This window comes from Colobus angolensis, unplaced genomic scaffold (assembly GCF_000951035.1).
Source record: "Colobus angolensis palliatus isolate OR3802 unplaced genomic scaffold, Cang.pa_1.0 Scaffold45, whole genome shotgun sequence".
NCBI lineage: Eukaryota > Metazoa > Chordata > Mammalia > Primates > Cercopithecidae > Colobus > Colobus angolensis.
The window spans coordinates 7,846,456-7,866,241 of record NW_012117932.1 but is presented as its reverse complement, the minus strand read 5'-3'; the positions used below and the strand labels follow the sequence as shown (position 1 = coordinate 7,866,241).

General features: G+C 40.3%; 1 protein-coding gene across 1 annotated transcript in view; it reads left to right on the top strand.

The window, feature by feature from the left end:
• L3MBTL4 (l(3)mbt-like 4 (Drosophila)) overlaps positions 1–19,786 on the top strand; it is a 399,157-nt gene that overhangs the window by 85,747 nt on the left and 293,624 nt on the right. The window contains exon 5 of the mRNA XM_011957809.1: positions 4,577–4,668. Within this exon, the coding sequence (XP_011813199.1) occupies positions 4,577–4,668 (92 nt within the window). The remainder of the gene's footprint in view (positions 1–4,576; positions 4,669–19,786) is intronic.

Genomic DNA, 19,786 nt, shown 5'->3' with positions numbered 1-19,786 from the left:
ATATCTAATATTCCATAAAATGAGTGCCATATCTGTAGTATGTCTGAGAAAACTGCAGAAAAAATAAATTTAGTGACTGAAGCAGTGTTGTCTCATAATTGGTTCCTTCTCTCCAGGAAACTGAGAAATGAATTGGTCAAAACAGACACATTTGAATTCATATTTAAAGCCCAGAGTACTATTCTGCCTGTCTTCCTTTCCTTTAATTCATTAAACACTTTTTTTCTTTTTTTTTTTTTGAGACAGAGTTTCACTCTTGTTGCCCAGGCTGGAGTGCAGTGGTGTAATCTCTGCTCACTGCAATCTCCTCCTCCTGGTTTCAAGCAATTCTCCTGTATCAGCCTCCTGAGTAGCTGGGATTACAGGCTCCCACCACTACACCCGGCTACTTTTTGGTATTTTTAGTAGAGATGGGATTTCACCATGTTAGCCAGGCTGGTCTTGAACTCCTGACCTCAGGTGAGCCAACTGGCTTGGCCTCTGAAAGTGCTGGGATTACAGGTGTGAGCCACTGCTCCCGGCCCATTAAACAAATATTTATGGCCAGGTATGATTGTAGCTCTAGAGAAACAATGATGAACAATACCAGGATGGTTTCCCCTCCGTTTTAGAAGCTTATATTCTACTTCCAAGTAGAATATGGTTGATTTCAGCTAAAGTACTTTCTGGGAATAATGAAACAACATGGTGAGAAACAGGGGTTAGAGAATCCCTTTATAATTCAGTGACCAGGGAGGACCTGTCTACAGGCTCTGAGACGCAAGCAAACTTGGTATTCCCTCATCTCACTTGCAGGCACGATGTTACTGAGTAATCCTCTTGCTTCACCGAAAGATGTAATTCAATGAAAGTTTGTATTGTTTGATATTATACATTCTTATTTTTGATCAGTTTTAAAAGATTCTTGGGTATGTATGTGATCATAAAAGGAGGCCTTAGAGTTTACTTTTGGTGAAATGATAATGTGTGACAATTGGAAATATGATTAAATTGAGAAATTACATGCAATCTTTTAAAGAACACAGCTGTTGTAGAAAATGAGATATCTGTATTTGCTTTAAAGCCAACACTGCTGTAATGTTTTTTGTAAAGCACATAATTGTAATGCAGCAAAATGCTTGTGTGGAAATTGGGATGTTGAATAGTCTTCCTGGAGCATCTTCAGGATTTGTCAGATTGCTTTCTCTCTCTGGCAAAATAAAACATCTCATGTGGCAGAAACGGTGCAAATCTTTAGGCGTTTTAATGGGCCAATGGACTGTGAGCTCCTTGATGGAAATCACACCATGATGTCTCCGTGTTTCCAAACAATACAAGAAAATCCATGGATGACAATTCTGGTGTCTTATTTGATGATTAAAATACTTTAAAAAATTCTCATACGTTAGTAAGTGTATGTAGCAATAACAAGTTAGTGTTGTGACAGATAGTGAATATTAATATCCATGACGTTTTTAGTCTAATTTTTAGCTGTAAATTGATATGATGTTTTTCTTTATTAGGTATGTTTAAATTACTTCCCTTTGTTGTCAATGACATATATGGGTAGCAAAAGAAATAAAGTATATATGATTTATTTTTCATCTACTAGACAGCAGATTTTACTCACTTTAGTGGTAATGGATAAAATTTCCACATAACATTTTCATGCAACTTGTCACATTAACAGGGGCTCAGAAATTATTATTATTACTATTTAATTTTTTTCCAAGACAGAATTTTGCTCTGTCGCCCAGGTTGGAGTGCAGTGGCGCAATCTTCACTCACTGCAACCTCTGCCTCCCAGGCTCAAGCAATTCTCCTGCCCCAGCCTCCCAACTAGCTGGGATTACAGGCATGCACCATTACACCTGGCTAATTTTGTATTTTTAGTAGAGATGGGGTTTCACCATGTTGGCCAGGCTGGTCTCGAATTCATGATCTCAGGTGACCCACCCACCTCGGTTTCCCAAAGTACTGGGATTACAGGTGTGATCTGCCGCACCCGGCCAGAAATTTTTTAATGACGCAAAGTTTACATGAATTATTCCTGCCCCATTGATGGATTTTGTGTTTGTTACTCAGTCAGATTGTTGTATTGTCTCGAGAGGTTTCAAATGTTTGAGTGAGAGGTGCATCTTCTTACCCCCTGTCATCCCTGGTGCTGATGCAGCGCTGACCTATTACCATCTGCATCTTCTTCTGGAACATTCACAGCAAGATAGGTGCTAAAATTAGGATTCAGATAGCATTTTCTGATGCGTATTCTCCAAGGATGTGTGTGTGTGTGTACGGCTAAGTAATAACACTTGTAGATAATTTTTAAAATGTAGATTGTGTTAAATAAAGAAAGAATATTTACATCAATCTTGCCATCCACGTGTAGCCACTGTTAGTATTCTGCTGTTTCTTTCCAATTGCTTTTCTAAGAGAATGTGTTTGGTTGTGTGGACATACATATGCCTATTGCTTAGCACATAAAAGGTTCTGTATAAATATGTGAATAAATGAATGTCTTAATATATGGAATAATTTGTATAATATATATGTGTGTATGTTGTTATTTTATTTTTAATTGACAAATAATTGTATATATTTATAGGGTACAATGTGATTTTTGATATATACTTGTGGAATGATTACATCAAGCTAATTAACATATCCGTCACCTCATGTAATTATGTTTTTTGTCATGAGAATGTTTAAAATCTATTCTTTTTAGCAGTTTTGAAGTACATAACATTATTCACTATAGTCAGCATGCTGTAGAACATCTCTCTAAGACTTATACCTGCTGTCTAACTGGAATGTTGTATCCTCTGGGCAACATCTCCTCATTCCCGATTCCTTTCTCATCCAGCCTCTGGTAACCACCTTTCTAAGCACTGTTTCAATGAGTTTGACGTTTTTTCATTGCATGTCTATAAGATCATGCAGTATTTATATTTCTGTGCCTGTTATTTCACTTAGCATAAGGACACAAAACAGCAGATATGATCTATACAAAATGTCACAAAATAGACACCATTTTGTGTCCTTACTTAGATATTTACTTAACCCAGATAATTCTCAAAACATATGAAGTATGTAAAACATAAAAATATAGTTTTTGATAACCTCAGAATCATATATGTATATATGTACAATAGTTTCTTTAACCTCCTTCCTGTATGAATACTACTTTGCATTCTGCTGTTATTTTGTGATGTACATTTTTACCATCAACTTTTATCAGTGCTTAACTACTTTGTTAGTATGTAATCCTAGAGAAGAAATTACTGGGGAGTAGAATGTAAACCTAAGATAACTAAGATAACTATTAATCCTTTTTGCCAGACTTTTGTTATTCAAAAATGATAATTTTGTTGAATTACAAAGATTAGCTGTTCATCTAGAAAATTTGCAAAGCAGAAAAAGAAAGCACAAATAAAATTGGGAAGGAATTATTTATAATTCTGGCACTTAAGATGATTTCATGTAAATGTTTTTGATTTATGTAAGTTTAGTCTTATTTAATCTATTACACATTTACCAAAAATGATCAATTTGTTTCCTTAACTGCTTCTTTTTCCTACTTAATAGTATATCATTACATAGTCCTTCTTTGCCTTTAGACAGTCGTCTACAATGCAGTTTACTGGCTGGTTTTGAAAGGGCATGTCCATGTAATGCATTTAATTACCTCCTCCTTTGTGGACCTTGACTTTGTTTCCAGTGTTTAATTTGATGTGGGATTCTAGGAAAAAAACTCTTGTGTTTTGCCCCTTGGACACATCTACTGTGATTGCATTAAGGCAAATTCCTAGGAGAATTGCTGGTTCAACTTTTAGGAACGATTTTTCTTTTTTTTCCCCCAAGATGAGCTTTCGCTCTTGTGGCCCAGTCTGGAGTGCAGTGGCGCCATCACGGCTCACTGCAACCTCCACCTCCTGGGTTCAAGCAGTTCTCCTGCCTCAGCCTCCCGAGTAGCTGGGATTACAGGTACCCGGCACCGTGCCTGGCTAATTTTTGTATTTTTGGTAGAGACTGGGTTTCACCATGTTGGCCAGGCTGGTCTCAGACTCATGATCTCAAGTGATCCACCTGCCTCGGCCTCCCAAAGTGCTGGAATTATAGGCGTGAGTCACTGCGCCAGGCCAGGAATGATTTTTAAGCATTGACAAATACTGCCACATTACCTTTCCACAGATTGTGACAATTGACATTCACAGCCAAAAGAAGTATGAAAGTGGAAGAAGATTATAAAAAAACTTTAGACTATTCACTGTAAAATTAACTAAATCACTTTCCAGAAAGCCTGTGCCTGTTCACCGTCTCTGAGAGGAGCAAGATGGAACCCAGTGTGAGAGTTCACTGGGCATTCTCTTGAGGGTGGGACATATTTATTAGCCGGGTCCGAAACAGGAAGAGCTGCATATGGCGTGGTGAGGTGATTTTACTAAACGTTCATATGAAATGAGAGAGAAGGTTAGTTGCTGGGTCTTTCAATTACCAATTTAACTAATTAGCCTGCTTCTTGAGTTTATTGTCAAGTGAGTTTTATGATTTTCCTGTCACTAATTGTTTTGAGAAAAGTCATTGTGTGTTTCTCTTCCAGCCTCTTCAGCGGCTGCACGGGGAGCATGGTCTTGGGAGTGGTACTTGAAAGAACAGAAGGCTGTCGCAGCACCTGTTGAGCTGTTTTCCAAGGTCAGCCACTGAAGGACTTATATTTATATTAAGAGGTTTAGTTAAAATGAAATGACTTTCCTAGATAGCCCATCAACTTACTTGAATTATTTGTAGGCTTTGCTGGCAAATGACCCCACAAAATCTAATCAGAGCTTTAGTGTTTCAGAGTGGGCTGGAGCCCAGCGCCACTACCTGCCAGCTCTGTGACCTTGGGCAAGTCATTCAATTCAGTTTCCTCATCCACGAGGTAGGAAAAGTTCCCTACCTTCTTTCTCCTTGGCTGGTTGGAGGACTAAATCAATTGTACCCATAAAGAATACAGGATGCAATGTGTACACTGTAAATGCTCAATAAGTGTTAGGTTTTACTTTTATTAGCCAGTATTACCTGCAGTTAGAGGGATCTGTTTGGATGTGTTGCTGAGAGAGGTGAGTCAAGCAAAATGTCAGAGAAGACACTGAAACCCCTGAATCCTGGCATACCTGACTAGAAAGGTGAACAGAGTAGCCGGTGTAGACTTCCTTGACTGTCTGCTAGCACCAGGGCCTTACACGGGATCATCTTTATGCAAGACACCAAATCTTCTGATAGTCTTTTTGTTCTTCTTGGTCAGAGTTTTAGATGTTTTGGGGAAATTTATATGCATCAAATTTGCCTCATTACTTTACTTTTTTTTTTTTTTCTTTTTTCTTTTGAGATGGAGTCTGTCTCTATCACCAGGCTGGAGTGCAGTGGTGTGATGTTGGCTCACGGCAACCTCTGACTCCCTGGTTCAAGCAATTCTCCTGCCTCAGCCTCTTGAGAAGCTGGGATTACAGGCCCATGCTGCCACGCCCAGCTAATTTTTGTATTTTTAGTAGAGATGGGGTTTCACTGTGTTGGCCAGGATGGTCTCGATCTCCTGACCTCATGATCCCCCTTCCTCAGCCTCCCAAAGTCCTGGGGATTACAGGTGTAAGCCACCATGCCCAGCCCATTTCTTTACAGCAGGAAGCTACAGCTTTTTATTTGGTTTACTTTTCATGACATCTGTGGAGTTACATCTAGTATTTGTTAGCGTGTGAAAGGGCCAGCATTTGGAATCCTGAACATGACATGGAACAGGGAAGAAGAGGTACAACGAAGATGCAAAGAAAGGGAAACCAAGTGCAGACCCCTCGTGTTCAAGAAATGATACATGTCCTTTTGTTGTCTAGGCGGTATGCTTCACTAACAAACACTATGAAGGTCATACCATGGAAAATGAGAACATCTAGAGCGGTGTTCTTAACCCAGCCTTCGCACCATCTACTTCTGTGAGCTTTGGAGAGCACAGCGTGGGTCTTCCTGAGACCTACTAAATCAGACCCTCAGGAGCTGGGCCTGGAAATGTGTAGCTTGAGACCCTCCTGCATTCTTTGTGCAGGTTTGAGGCCCACTACCATAGAAGGTTTAAGAACCGTGCATTTTCTGTCTAGGAGTCAGGTCCATGTTTCCCCACGTTGCTTTCACCTGATAAGACTTAGGGGGTTTCTTCCATCCAGAGGTGCAAGCTCAGTGAGGTAAGGGATTTTCCTTCATGTATCCCGGCAGTGCGTGCCGTGTTGAGTGTGCTCAGATGATCAATTGCTTTTGAGTGACTTCTAGGGAAACTCTTCTCGCTTCTGAGTGTAAAGATCTTTCGAGGTGGTTGGCTTGGACCAGGGCAGTTCGGTGTAGCTCACAGTCACCTTGCCCTTGCCCCCCGCCCCTCCCTGCCCTTGCCACGGGCCCACTGCAGGTTGGGAGGGTAGAACAGAGTGGGCCGAAACAGGAGCTGCCTGAGAACTGTCAGGCGCTGTGACACGCAAGGGCAGAGGTAGCGGGGTCAAGGTCCAGGATTTGAGGTTGAGCCAAAGAACATCGGTGAGGTTTGCGCCCCGATGGCTGTTGTGGCTAAGGAGTCACACCTGTGCCATGTCCTCGGATCAGGGTACTAGGGCAAGGGTCCTGTTTTACGCCCCCTCCACTGCCAGGATTAAATCAGATGTTTGGGTGTTAGAAGTGAAGTGTGGACTAATTTTCAGAGCAAGGAAAGTTTTGACTGAGGGCAGCCAAGTGCTAGATTATCTGTCCAGCTCCTGTGTTGCCCCACATTTCAGCCCGTCCGTGTAGTAACGTTATTCTCAGAGCTTCTCCTCTAAGATCCTTTAATCCCCATCAGCCAGTGCAAGAACACCTGCAGGACTGAGAATTTCTCCCTCAGATTTTCCCTCATGACCTGGTGTTAACTAAAAAAAGGCCAAAAGGGCAAACGTGGGATTCCTGTTCCTGAAATAAATCCTCGTGATGGTATTGGGAGCGGTGTAATCATACGCTCTGGGTCGTGTAGCTTTCCCCCTTGACTTTACAGAGAGATGACAAAAGAGGTGCTGGAAGGCAGTAAGTGGGAGGGGCACAATGTTGTGGGATGTACAGACAGGAGTGGGCCCCCTTGAGAGGGTGGGGAGAGTCAGAGAGACTCTGTTGAGGGAGGTGGGTGGTGAGCAGGTAATGTACCTTTTGATGATTCTTTGGCTAAGGACTTTCTCAAGCTTTTGAAGTCTACTGTTTGTCATCTCTGAAAGTAACAGGAAAGCATTAGTGTGTGAGAAAACAGACGTGTTTGATACGTTGGACTGCCTTTCTCTCCAGTCATAATCTAACACTCAAGCTGCTCACGTGTTTAAGACTCCCTATGTGCAAATGCCATGTAAGACTGGCCAAAACACTAAAGAACGTATGACATGGTGTCTTAGGGTCTTGCCGGCTAATTGGGGTATGATATGCAACAATCCCATGGAATTGCACATGGAATGCACAAGTAATGAATTTATTGGGCATTCCGTGTGTGAGATGAGACCTCGTTCAACCCTGAATGAGGAGGAGAATTGAGCTCACCAATTATTACGTCCAATTTGGCCTAATAACTAAAGAAGATACTTATGATCAAGATCACAGTGTTACTCTAACTTGAATTTATATTTTCAGATGAAATAAGCATTGTCTATAATTGAAAATAGTTTTCAATATAATCAAAAAGGCAGTTGATTCATGTCAGCTTTCCAAGAAGGAGCATCAGACTCAACTCAATTTTATATTGACATTGTGCTTTTGACTATTAATATTCATTTTCATTGTGTAAATGTTATAATGTTGTTCAGGTCAGCCAGCTGAGATGGAACCCTTCGGCTTTTGACGCTGAAATGTTGAAAATAGAACTTAATTCTATGCTTAGAAAACCCTAAAGACTCTGTCAAAAGGCTCCTGGGACTGATAAATGACTTTAGTAAAGTTTTAGGATACAGTCAGTAGCATTTCTGTACACCAATAATGTTCAAGCTGAGAGAAAATCAAGAACACAATCCCATTTACAATAGGCACACACTGAGAAAAATATCTAGGAATACATTTAACCAAGAAGGTGAAAGATCTTTTCAAGGAGAACTACGAAACGCGGCTAAAAGAAATCACAGATGACATAAACAAATGGAAAAACATTCCATGCTCATGGGTGGGAAGAATCAATATCCTTAAAGTGGCCATACTGCACCTGTGCTCTGCATCCTTTCCATTCCTGCCTTTCTAGAGATCTTACTCCATCAGTTATCTCATGGCCTGTCTGTAAGTTGCCATTTCTTCTCTTTTGAACATTTCCTTTTAGAACCAGGCGAGGTGGCTCACGCCTGTAATGCCAGCACTTTGTGAGGCCCAGGTGGGTGGATCACCTGAGGTCGGGAGTTCGAGACCAGCCTAACGAACATGGAGAAACCCCGTCTCTACTAAAAATACAAAATTAGCTGGGCGTGGTGGTGCATGCCTGTAATCCCAGCTGCTCCGGAGGCTGAGGCAGGAGAAATGCTTGAACCCGGGAGGTGGAGGTTGTGGTGAGCCGAGATCTTGCCACTGAACTCCAGCCTGGGCAACAAAAGCGAAACTCCGTCTCAAAATAAAATAAATAAATAAAATAATAAAAATAATATAAAAAAGAACATTTCCTTTTAGAATGCAAATACCCTTAAGTCTGTTCCATCTTTATGAAAACTAGTGCCCCTGGGTTCTGCATTTTCCTGCCTAACTCATCTCCTTGGTCCAGACTGGGACTGGCTTCTTGAAATTTTAGACTGAATTTTTCTCTTCCTGGATTTTTCTAACCTTTCTTTCCCACCTCCAGCCTCCGCAGCCTGACCTTTGGGTCAGTTCATCCAGTTCCTTAACTGCCATCCCACTGAGTCACAACACAGCCCCTGCGCCCGCTCCGGGTCCTTCCCGCCTCCTCACCTGGAGGACAGGTGGACCTCAGCACCTCCAGACCTTTCAGGCCCCCTCAGTGGAGCCAGCTCCCGGGGCTCCGTGTCCCTGTGAAGGACCCTGTGCTCCGTTCCGCTGCAGCCAGCTTGTTCCGCCCTCTCTTCTCCGCTCTGTGTACATTTGGCAATCTAAACTGCTCCATCTTTCCCTCATAATTATTCTATTGCTACTCTCACTCCGCAGCACTACTGCCTTCATTCACGGTGCACGCTGGATTTTTTCCAGACGCCTTTTTACAGCAGTTCCTTCAGTGATACTTCTCTGTCCAGGCCGGCCCCACCTTTCACCTTGCCTGCACGTCTTGCCGGAGGGATCTTTGTGAATTGTGGTTCCTCTGTTTATCAGTTGTGTACTTAACACGTCTGGCTGCTTTTCGTGCCATTCTGTGTGGTTACGTGTGGGTGTATTTTGTCTCTCGGTGAAACTGTTCTCCTGGATCACAAGCCTGACTTGGGTTTCTTGCTTCTTGTGTTAGTTCCTCTCTGCCCTCTGGTTCCCAGGAGAGTTTCCTATTGTTTGCTGGTGCTTTTACCTGCGCTGCCTCAGTGAGCCCTTCATTGCTTCCCCTCACTGTGTGGAGGCACCTCCCTGACTCTTAGTTGATTTAACTGAAAACAGCAGATAATATCACCTACTTCTCAGGGATTTTCCTGAAGAATTCCACATCGTGTATATCACGTGTCCAGCATACTGCAGTGTCTGGCATATAGATGACTTTCTTAAATACAGGCGGTTCTTAAAATCACTCTTTTTCTCGGCCCTTGCTTTTCCCACTGCCTTTTCTCAGCCCTTCTTGGCAGCCCTATGTGCTCCGACCCCTGACCTCCGGTTTGTTCAGAACACTAGCCCAGCCTGGCCTCAGCAGACCGTGTCCGTGCCTCCTTGCCAGAATTGCCTCGGTTAGACCACAGTCCTCCATCCTTCCAGCCTGGCCTGCCCGCGGCGGGTGTTCCTGTCTCAGTCTCCCAATCTGCACTTAAGAGTGGGTGCCCAGCGGGACACCCGCTGTCCTTGGAGCAGAATCCTTAGTGGGTCACGCTGTTCCCAGCCTCCTCTCTCCTGCCTGATGACTCACCAACTTTAATCATGATGAAAACAGAAGCGGTTCCTCATTTCATCCCCTTTCTGTCTAAGCAAGGCACAGTCGTGGCATTCCTACCTCCCCCGACTTTCTTGTCCTGCTCCACCTCCTTCCCTCTTCATAGTTATTATAATCTAGTATGATTTCAGAAAGAAATGCTTTACGTCCTGAAAAGGAACTTCCAGCCTTCTGCAGGATGATAGGGTTGCATTTGTTTTTGGGAGGAGCTGGAGATTATTGGAGGAACAGAGGCACCTTCCTGGTTTAACCTCCTAATTGTCCTAGAAATGAGACAGCCTTATTTGAACACATTCCTATTCTCTCTCTGTCTTCCTTACTTGAAGTGTAAGTAAAGGGAATTCACCCTATCCCAAATGTAAGTTCTTCACCTATGCCTGAACTATATTTTAAAAATGGAATTTTTCTATCTATACCTATACATAAATAGAATCTGAAAGATGTGTACATGTGCATTTTGTTTTTGATAGTCTGAATTTGTATTTAGCCCTGCAGGTGCAGGAAGATGGTTCTGTGGAAATTCCTATTTGTGAAAACTCTCTGTGAAACTTTGAGATACCCAGAACCTTTCCAGCCAAAAGAGTTTAGTCAGATACCAAGTTTTTGTGCTGTGAACATGCTTCCAAATTACTTGACAGTCACTGAGAACACTATCAGTATTTTAATATAGATGCTTCTTAATACTTTAAATATTAATCATAAGCCAAATGATGACCACGTCTGGCTTTTCAGTACTTTTATAAAATGCAGTAAAATACTTTATGCATTCTGATATGCTTGGAACCTAATTATAGCCTGAGTCTATATCCTCTTTTTAATTGCCTAAACTGTTTTCTTGTCTACCTGTTTATTTTTTTTTGCCTTTTCTATGTATTTTGTTGCCTCCAGTTTTAAGGTAACTTCATCGGTATTTAACAGTATTCCCAGGGGGAAGAAAAGCATTTTTTGAAAGAATACTGTGTGCACTATATTGAGATGTTTGTTTGGAGTTTACCTCACAAGGCATATCGAGACCAAAGAAGGAACTGTATTTTAAAAATAGAGTGTGGCCTTGTGACATGAAGTCATTTAAGATGATTAATGGCTGGGGCTCTGAAGAGCAGAAAGAATTCCCATTCATGTTCGTTTCCCGTAGTTTCTAAAGGTCTAAGTTCTGGGGTGGAATTGAAGATACATCCTGATGTGGTTCAGATGCTTTTCCTACATTTAGAATCTGTGTCTCTGAAATGGTGATTGAAAGTACCAGGGGTGCTGGGAAATAGTTGAGCAGATCTGAAGTCTGGAACCAGACAGTCAGATCAGGACTGCTTTTTAGTTCCTGGTAGGGGTATGAAGCCCCTGTAACAGGCTGCTTATCTGAAGTTCCAGCTGGAAGCTGAATGTCAAGTTCAGAGCTCTTCAGAAGGAGGAGAGATTAAAGAGGAAAATGGTGGCATTCGGAATCAAGGGTAGACACGACTTCTCGTTTAGTTAAAGGAAATATGTGTCAGAAGTAACCTTGTCTGTTTTCTCTGGGAAGAGTTTAGTCATTGGGGAAAAAAATATGTGAGTTTATCGTTTTAGACACTAGACTCAGAGGATTTGTGGAATCAATTCGGTGATGGACAGTGAATTATCAAACAATTTGAGAAGTTGTTTTAAAAAGTTCTTTCTATGCAGTCCTGTATTATGTACGATGTGGATTCTTTTTCTTTGTTCATAAATGATCTTTGCTGGTCTAAGGTTGCCTAGATCTAGTAGTGTTTTACCTGCTCTGGTCTGTGCTTTGTTTTTGTTTCTGAGACCGTAATTCAGTCAGTGGTTAGGATGCACATTAAAATGTTTATTGTGCAGCCAAATTTTTTACTATCCGTAGCTTCTGGGGAAATGAGGATTTTGCAATTGAAATTCTAGCAGAAAGGATTCACAAAAAGCCAATAAGAAATGCATTCCCTTAACTTATTAAAGTATATTTTTGTTGAGCCCTGAATTCTGTTTCTCTATTTGTAGAATGCCTCTTGCTATAGTCTTGGCAGCAGTTTAGGATTCTAAGTTCAGAATTAATCTATGAAAAATGTTCAAAATAACAAGGAAGTAGTATCTAAAATGAAAGTTTAAAAATATACAATCGGCCATCCTTCACTGCCATCTTAACTGCAGCTTTGTAGCAAGTTCTGTTTCATTATGTAGGTGATGATTTTCCCCAGCAGCCCAACAAATAGATGGCAAAAAAAAAAAAAAAAAAGGTGTCACTTTGAAAAAGCAGAATTTGAAGCATGCCTTGCTGCCTGGCCTGTATCCCCAAGATGAACAACTGCAGTGAACTGCTGTGTTCTGCTTACTGAAGTCTTCCAAATGTGTATTATTTAGTCAGTGGATTGATTAATTACAAATCCCCTTGAAGGGTAGCCATGTGGCTCTTAATCTGTTTTTGGGTCTTAGACCTCTTTGAACATCTAATGAAAGCTATTGATAATATCCTCAGGGAGTTAGGGTATCCTCAGGGAATAATAATATCCTTGGGGAAACGCCTGTATTCATTTGCACCCAAAATTTCATTGCACCTTGTGATCCGCCCACCTTGGCCTCCCAAAGTGTTGGGATTACAGGTGTGAGCCACCGCACCCGGCCCCAGGGGGTTTTATTTTAAGGCTTACGTAGTTGACTTAGACACTGTACATAGCATATGGCAGATTCTTAATTATTGGCAGATACTTAAAGCCTTTTTAACATCTTCTACTTCTGGTTTTGCTACCTTTCTAATTAATTTCCCACAGCGCTGGTAATAAGATGCAAGAATATTTTTTGCACCTTTTGCTGGTGCTTTATCAATTAAGAATGAAATAAAAGTTTCTTAGCAGGACATACAAGTCTTATCACGGCCTGCATCCTGCCTGCTCACTCAGTGTCACCGTCACTTGATTATGTGTATGTGTTGATTTTTTAAGAATTACTATGCCATTTAACATTTTTAACAAGATAGAAGAATATAAAAATAAAGGGGTCTCTCTCTGTCTGCTCTCCTCTCTAGATGAACCACTCAAAATAATCTGATGTAAATCTTTCCAGATCTCTATATATGTAGTTATGTAGTTATATAGATATGTAAATCATGTTTATATAAATAGCTGTTTGGCTTTTTTTTTTTTTATAAAAAGTGACAACACACCATATGCTTATCTAACACTTGCTTGATAGTGATCGTAGTTGTCATTCTGCCTTGGCAGATCCAGAGATGTGTCTTGCTTTTTTTTTTTTTTTTTTGAGACAGAGTCTTGCTGTATCACCCAGATTGGAGTGCAGTGGTACGATCTTGGCTCACTGCAACCTCCGCCTCCAAGTTCAAGCAATTCTCCTGCCTCAGCCTCCTAGGTAGCTGGGATTACAGGTGCCCACCACCACGCCTGGTGTAATTTTGTAAAAAATTACAAAATAATTTTTTGTATGTTCAGTAGAGACGGAGGTTAGCCATGTTGGCTAGGCTCTTCCTGAACTCCTGATCTCAGGTGATCCACCCACCTCGGCCTCCCAAAGTGCTGGGATTGCAGGCATGAGCCACTGTGCCCGGCCTGTTTTGCTTTTTTTAAGCAGCTGCATTGTATTCCATGGTCATGTCTATTTCCTATCCATCTAAAAGTATTTTTGTATATGATATTGTGGTGGGAATCTACCTTAATTGTTCTTTCCAAATTGGTAGTCATGTGTTCTGATGCCATCTTCTTTGCTCTGCAGTCTGCAGGGCCACCTTTATTTATATCAAATCCCCACATTTAGGAGTGCCTTTTATAGACTCCCCATGGCACTGTTTTCACACTTTTGACAGCTGGGGATGACTTGATGGCCACAGGTGGTACATATTCAACCACAATTTTAGATATTTAAAACCTTTATTGTGTTTATAATTATGAAATAAAAAGTTAAAAATTATGAAGTCTTTAATTAGCAAGGGGAATGGTGATGCTTATAACTTTCGGTAATATTCTAGCATCCTGACCAATCACTCAAATAGGAGAGCCAGATACACTTACACTGTGGCCTTGGGCATGTCATCTGTAAAATGTGCGTAATAACACTGCGTAGGGTTTTTATGATGATTTAATGTGTTAATATTTGGAAGTACTTAAAACAGTATCTGGAGCAATGTTAAAAGGCATCCATGTATGGCTTGATAAAGGACAGCTTAGACTCTATAACTATTCCTTCTCAATCTTATATTCTTCATTTCTGTTACTGAGAAGATTGTATCTAACCATTCTAGGTTTCTGGCTACAACAGCAAGTGCTTGGCGGTTTCTCACACAGTTGTGAATCATGCTGTTTATTCAGACCAAACATAAACTCAGATTCCTTTTGCTTCATCAAATGCAGAGTCGACAAGACTGTCATACTCCAAACCTGACAGGTTGAGTCTCCCTACTTTAGCAAAGCCTGCAAGGGCCTTCCTAACTTTCTCTTTGGTTGTATTCATCTTGGAAGATATTTCTTTTTGTTCTCTTCTGTAGCATTTGAATTGTTTTTGACATTACTGATAACATGATTTTTTTTTTCCATTGAGTAAAGAAAGTCATCAGATTTTGTCAAAGAGTTAAATTCTCTGTGGTCAAGCTGTTTCTATCACAGTTCACCTATGTAAGACTCCCTGGTATCTCACCCTTCAAACTTAAAATAGTGACATTTTGTCCCCCGAGGGACACATTGGAACCATTTTACATGTGGAAGATGTTGCTGAAATAAACCATTTGAGCAGGCTGCTGAGTTCACGGTAAAGGTTTTTGTGTAGTAAGAAATTTTGTTTTTGTCATCTGCATATAAAATTCCACCTGCGAACATCTTTCCCTTTGAGAGCCATCGTGTGAAGGTTTAGAAATCAGTGGCCTGAGGTCCTTGCCCAGTTCTTTGTATAACATGCTAAAATGTGTGCCTTGGTGGCCAGGATTTGATTGCAGGCCCACTTTCCCCCACCTTTCTCAATGCTGAGTTAAAATGAGGAAAATGTTGTTGACTGCCTACCCGTGCCTATGAATAAAATAGAATATCAAAGGGCATTCAGATGGAATCTTTCAGTTATCACTTGAGTACACTTCCGTGATATACCCCTAGCTGATGCTCTGCTAGCACTGATGGCTGCGGACCTTCCCCATTCTATTGTGATTCACAAAATAATCACGACAAAGCATCATCTCTTTGCTCTCATCACACGGAGCGGATGGCGCACACGTAATCATTACTGCTTTTAGGAATTTCGCCTGTGGCTTGTCTTCAGTTTCCCTAGGCATGGTGACGGTTTCTTTTTTTTTTTCTTTTCTTATGTTACGGCTCATTTTACAAGCATTTTAAATAGTAGTATATAATTTGTCCCTGCTTTTGCCAAGAGGTGTGGAACTTTGAATAATGTTTCTTTTCCTTTATTAGTGACAAAATAAATCAATTTCATATGAGAAAATGTTATTTTGTGGCTGTTTGGGAAAAGAAAATGACGAAGCAAACTTTTGTACTCAAGAGCACCGGCGTTTCTTTGGAAATGTCCTTGGGGCCTTCCCTGGCCTCGAGCCAGGTTTTGTTTTGCCTGTTTAGGTGCCACTTCTGTCCCTTTATGTGGAACACACAGCTGGCAGGTTTTACAAGACACAGGTCCTCAGTTGTACTCCGCTACTAAACTGGTCGTGTATCCTAGAGAAAGTTTATTCACCTTTCTGGGCTTGAGTTGGCCTGTAAGTGTTTCCAGGCCTCCGAACCTTATGATTTTTTATGACTGAATTTAATGGGCCTATTGTTTGCTTTAAGCGTGTGATTCTAGTTATCTTTTCTTACCAGAAAATATAATGTTATAAGCACAGCTATCAATTATACTCCTGAAATACAAGATTTTTAAAAAGGAAAAAAATTTTAAAATCTGTCAGGTCATGAGTAAACATTGAACAGAGAAGAGAGACTGATGAAAGGCAGCGATATTTCTCACTAAATGTTGCCTTTTAGATTGCTAAAATGAACGTTTTATTTTTTTATTTGAAACCCTCCAAGATATGCTGAGTCTGTTTTAGCTATGTAGTGTTACTTGCAACATTATAGAAAGCTCCCAAATGTTCCATTGGGAAACCATTTTGAAAGGCTGACAAGAGTGGCACTGATCATCTTCACTTCTGGCTGGGAAGTTTTGTCAATGTCTCAAATTAATCAATTACATGTGAGAAGACGGTGTGGTTTGCTCAACATAACACTGTTTCCTCCCTACCCCTAATTTTGTAGTGTTTCAGTTTTGTTAAAACATGAACAATGTTCTTTCAGTTTCTATGGCTTCTTTAGTTTCCTGTCAGCATTAGTAATATTCTCTCCCTGTGGTCTACCTTTCTCTTTGCATTTTGTCAGTGTTGTGTGCATGTGTATTTGTATATGTGTATGGCACATTTGAAGTTAACCGAGAAATTTCAAAGCAGTGAACAGGAGGTAGTCACACAAAACTTGTTAAATACGATCTGCTGGAAAACATAGTAGATGTGAGAAGAAGTCTGGGAGAGTTAAACACACACATGACATTTATTTTTGCAGAAATAAAATATTCCTGAGAAATCATTCATTCTTGCCATTTCCTTTTGGGGTTTGTCATCTTTTAAGTTTTTCCTTAGAAGCTTCTAAAATGATCTCAGAATGTAAGAAAAATTTAATGATATTTTACAAGCCAATTCATAGGTTTTTAAATTATTTCATGCTTATGTAAAAAAAGGCTTGCATCCAAGTCTAGAAGAAGGTTGAATGAGCTGTGGTCCCTATACACGGTGGAGTACAATGCAGCCGTGAAAAAGAGTGTGCATAACAGTTGGGAATGGACATGGAGTGGTTTCCGAGAGACATTAGTAATGCAAAATGCCACGTGCAAAAGAGCATGCATAGTATGCTGCCTTTTGTGTGAGAAGGAAGGGGAAATAAGAAAAACTTACATATAACTGCATATCTTTACAAAAAGAGGCTTTGGATGCATAAACCAGAAAACAGTGAAGTTGGTGACCTCCATGAGGTGGTGTGAGGGTATGCGGTGGATAGAATGTGGGAGGAAGAGATAACATTTTTGAGTAACTTTTGCTAATTTTAACTTTTGGAAGCATGTTAATATTCTATATATTTAAAAAATCATTAAGAACTGAAAGCAAACTGAACAAATTTGAACTCAATTGTATTTCAAATGGATATTGTAACTTTACTGAAGAAAGAACAAATAGGAGCCCAAGTAGTTCATGAACACAGTTTTTAACTATATACTCCATTCTTGGATGACATAGGAGGGACGGAAAACTGCAAAGAAATCTTGAGCTTTTAAAATAGGTTTTCTTATTATGACAGTATGGGTAAAACAGTCCTGAAACTGTAAGAGACCTTGTAGGATTTGGTAAATGAGTACATGTGTCGACTTTGTTCAAGGAGAAACACAAAATGGATGCAGGAGGGCAGAACAAACCTTTTGGGGAGGGAGTAGACTTAGACATATCTGTTTGAACTTATGATTTATAAAATATATATGTATGTTTGTATGGGTATACATGTGTACATGTCTATGTATGAATGTATGTATGTGTGCCTTTTGTATGTAACTAGTGAAGAAATTGGACAACACTGTGATTGAATGATCAAAACTACCATCAGCAGTGAGGGACAGAGAGATATCATGTGCCCCTGGATGTGACACCCTGAGAAGAACACAACACATCCATGTAGTATTCCAGCAAAACATGTACCACCTGAATCAAATCTTGAGAAAGCATCAGACAGACCCAAAATGAGGAATGTTCTAGTCAAAAAATCAAAGGAAGGGCCTGTAATCCCAGCACTTTGGGAGGCCGAGACAGGTGGATCACGAGGTCAGGAGATCGAGACCATCCTGGCTAACATGGTGAAACCCCGTCTCTACTAAAAAAAAGAAAAAAAAAAACTAGCCAGGCATGGTGGCGCACACCTGTAATCCCAGCTGCTCGAGATGCTGAGGAGGAGAATCGCTTGAACCTGGGAGCCGGAGGTTGCAGTGAGCTCAGGTGTCACCATTGCGCTCCTGGGTGACAGAGTGAGACTCCATCTAAAAAATAAAAAAAGAAAAAAATCAGAGGAGGGGAAATTCTGCATTCTTAAAAGCATGTCAGGCTATACAAGACAATGACACAGTATGGGCAAAGTTTCTGATTAAAAAGACTGAAGAGGCTCCTCAACTCGTAACATCCAACCCCAGACTGGCTCCTGCTTTGCAGGTGGTGTGTGGGGGTGAATGCTGGAAAGCATATTATTGGATAAATGGACAAAATTGGAATATGAATGGAAGATTAGAAAAAGTGTTATATAAATGTTAAATTTACAGAAGTTTATAACTGAGTTATGGTTTTGTAAGAGAATGTTCTCTTCTTAGGGAAAATACACTACTCTTAGGGAAAATTATTTTGGGGTAAATAAAGGGCCTTCAAAATGTTCAGAAAAAAATTTATATCCATATATTTCTCTATCTGTGTATGTGCTCACAGAGACATATGAGAGATAGAGTAAGTAAAAATGGTAAAGCAAAGCAGGTGAAATATAACAATGAGTGAATCTAGGGAAAGGCTATCTATGCATGTACTCTCTACACTGTCTTGTTGTTGCAACTTTTAAATTTCCCAGTGGAATAATTTTATTTTTATTTTTATTTTTTTAGGTGGAGTCTCACTCTGTCATCCAGAATGGAGTGCAGTGGCCCAATCTTGACTCACTGCAACCTCTTACTCTTGGGTTCAAGCTATTCTCCTGCCTCAGCCTCCAGAGTAGCTGGGATTACAGGTGCCCGCCATCACACCAGGCTCATTCTTGTATTTTTAGTAGAGATGGGGTTTTGCCATGTTGGCCAGGGTAGTCTCGAAGTCCTGACCTCAGGTGATCCGCCTGCCTTGGCCTCTCAAAGTGCTGGGATTACAGGCGTGAGCCACTGTGCCGGACCCCTGGAATAATTTTTACAAAGAATAAATTTTAACCCCAAAATAGGCATTCAGATGTTAAGCAATATTAAATAATAATACAATTAGTGATTAAAGGCAGCTCTAGATCTAATAGATCTCTATTGTAGTCATCATTTTCCATTAGTATATGATTATTTGCAATTAAGAATAAACTGACTAATAATGCTGAATCTGTTCAAAACTGTGTGCTTAAAATAATGATGAATTGGAGCAAATTAGGAAGTCTGCTGTGAAAATATTACAGTAAAAATAGCAATAAACATTTAAAGGTATCTAGAAATAAATATAGCAAAGTATTTTGGCAGTTTTATGTGAAAATTGAAAAACACTTTTGACAGATGAAAGTGATTAGATTAAATGGGAGAGAGAACAAGTTTTTGAATTTAAAAAACTTAATATGGAAATGATTGCTTTCTAAATAGAAAGACTCATTATAAGCAAATAAAACTGTGATATAGGCAAATTAAGTCAATGAAACACAAGAGAGGGGTCAGAAATAAGACCTACAAGTATGTAGAAACCAGATATGACAGAGCTGACTTTACTGATCAATTCAAGTATGGACTATTCAAAACGCTTTTCGTGAATGATTTGTTTTCCATGTGAGAAAAGTAGGCCTCTACCTGACACCATAGAAAACTCAATTTCAATTGTACTACAAATTTAAATATGAAGAAAGAAACTTCAACAGTCTTAAAAAATACCAGGGCCAGGCGCAGTGGCTCACACCTATACTCCTAGCACTTTGGGAGGCTCAGGAGGGTGGATCATTTGAGGTCAGGAGT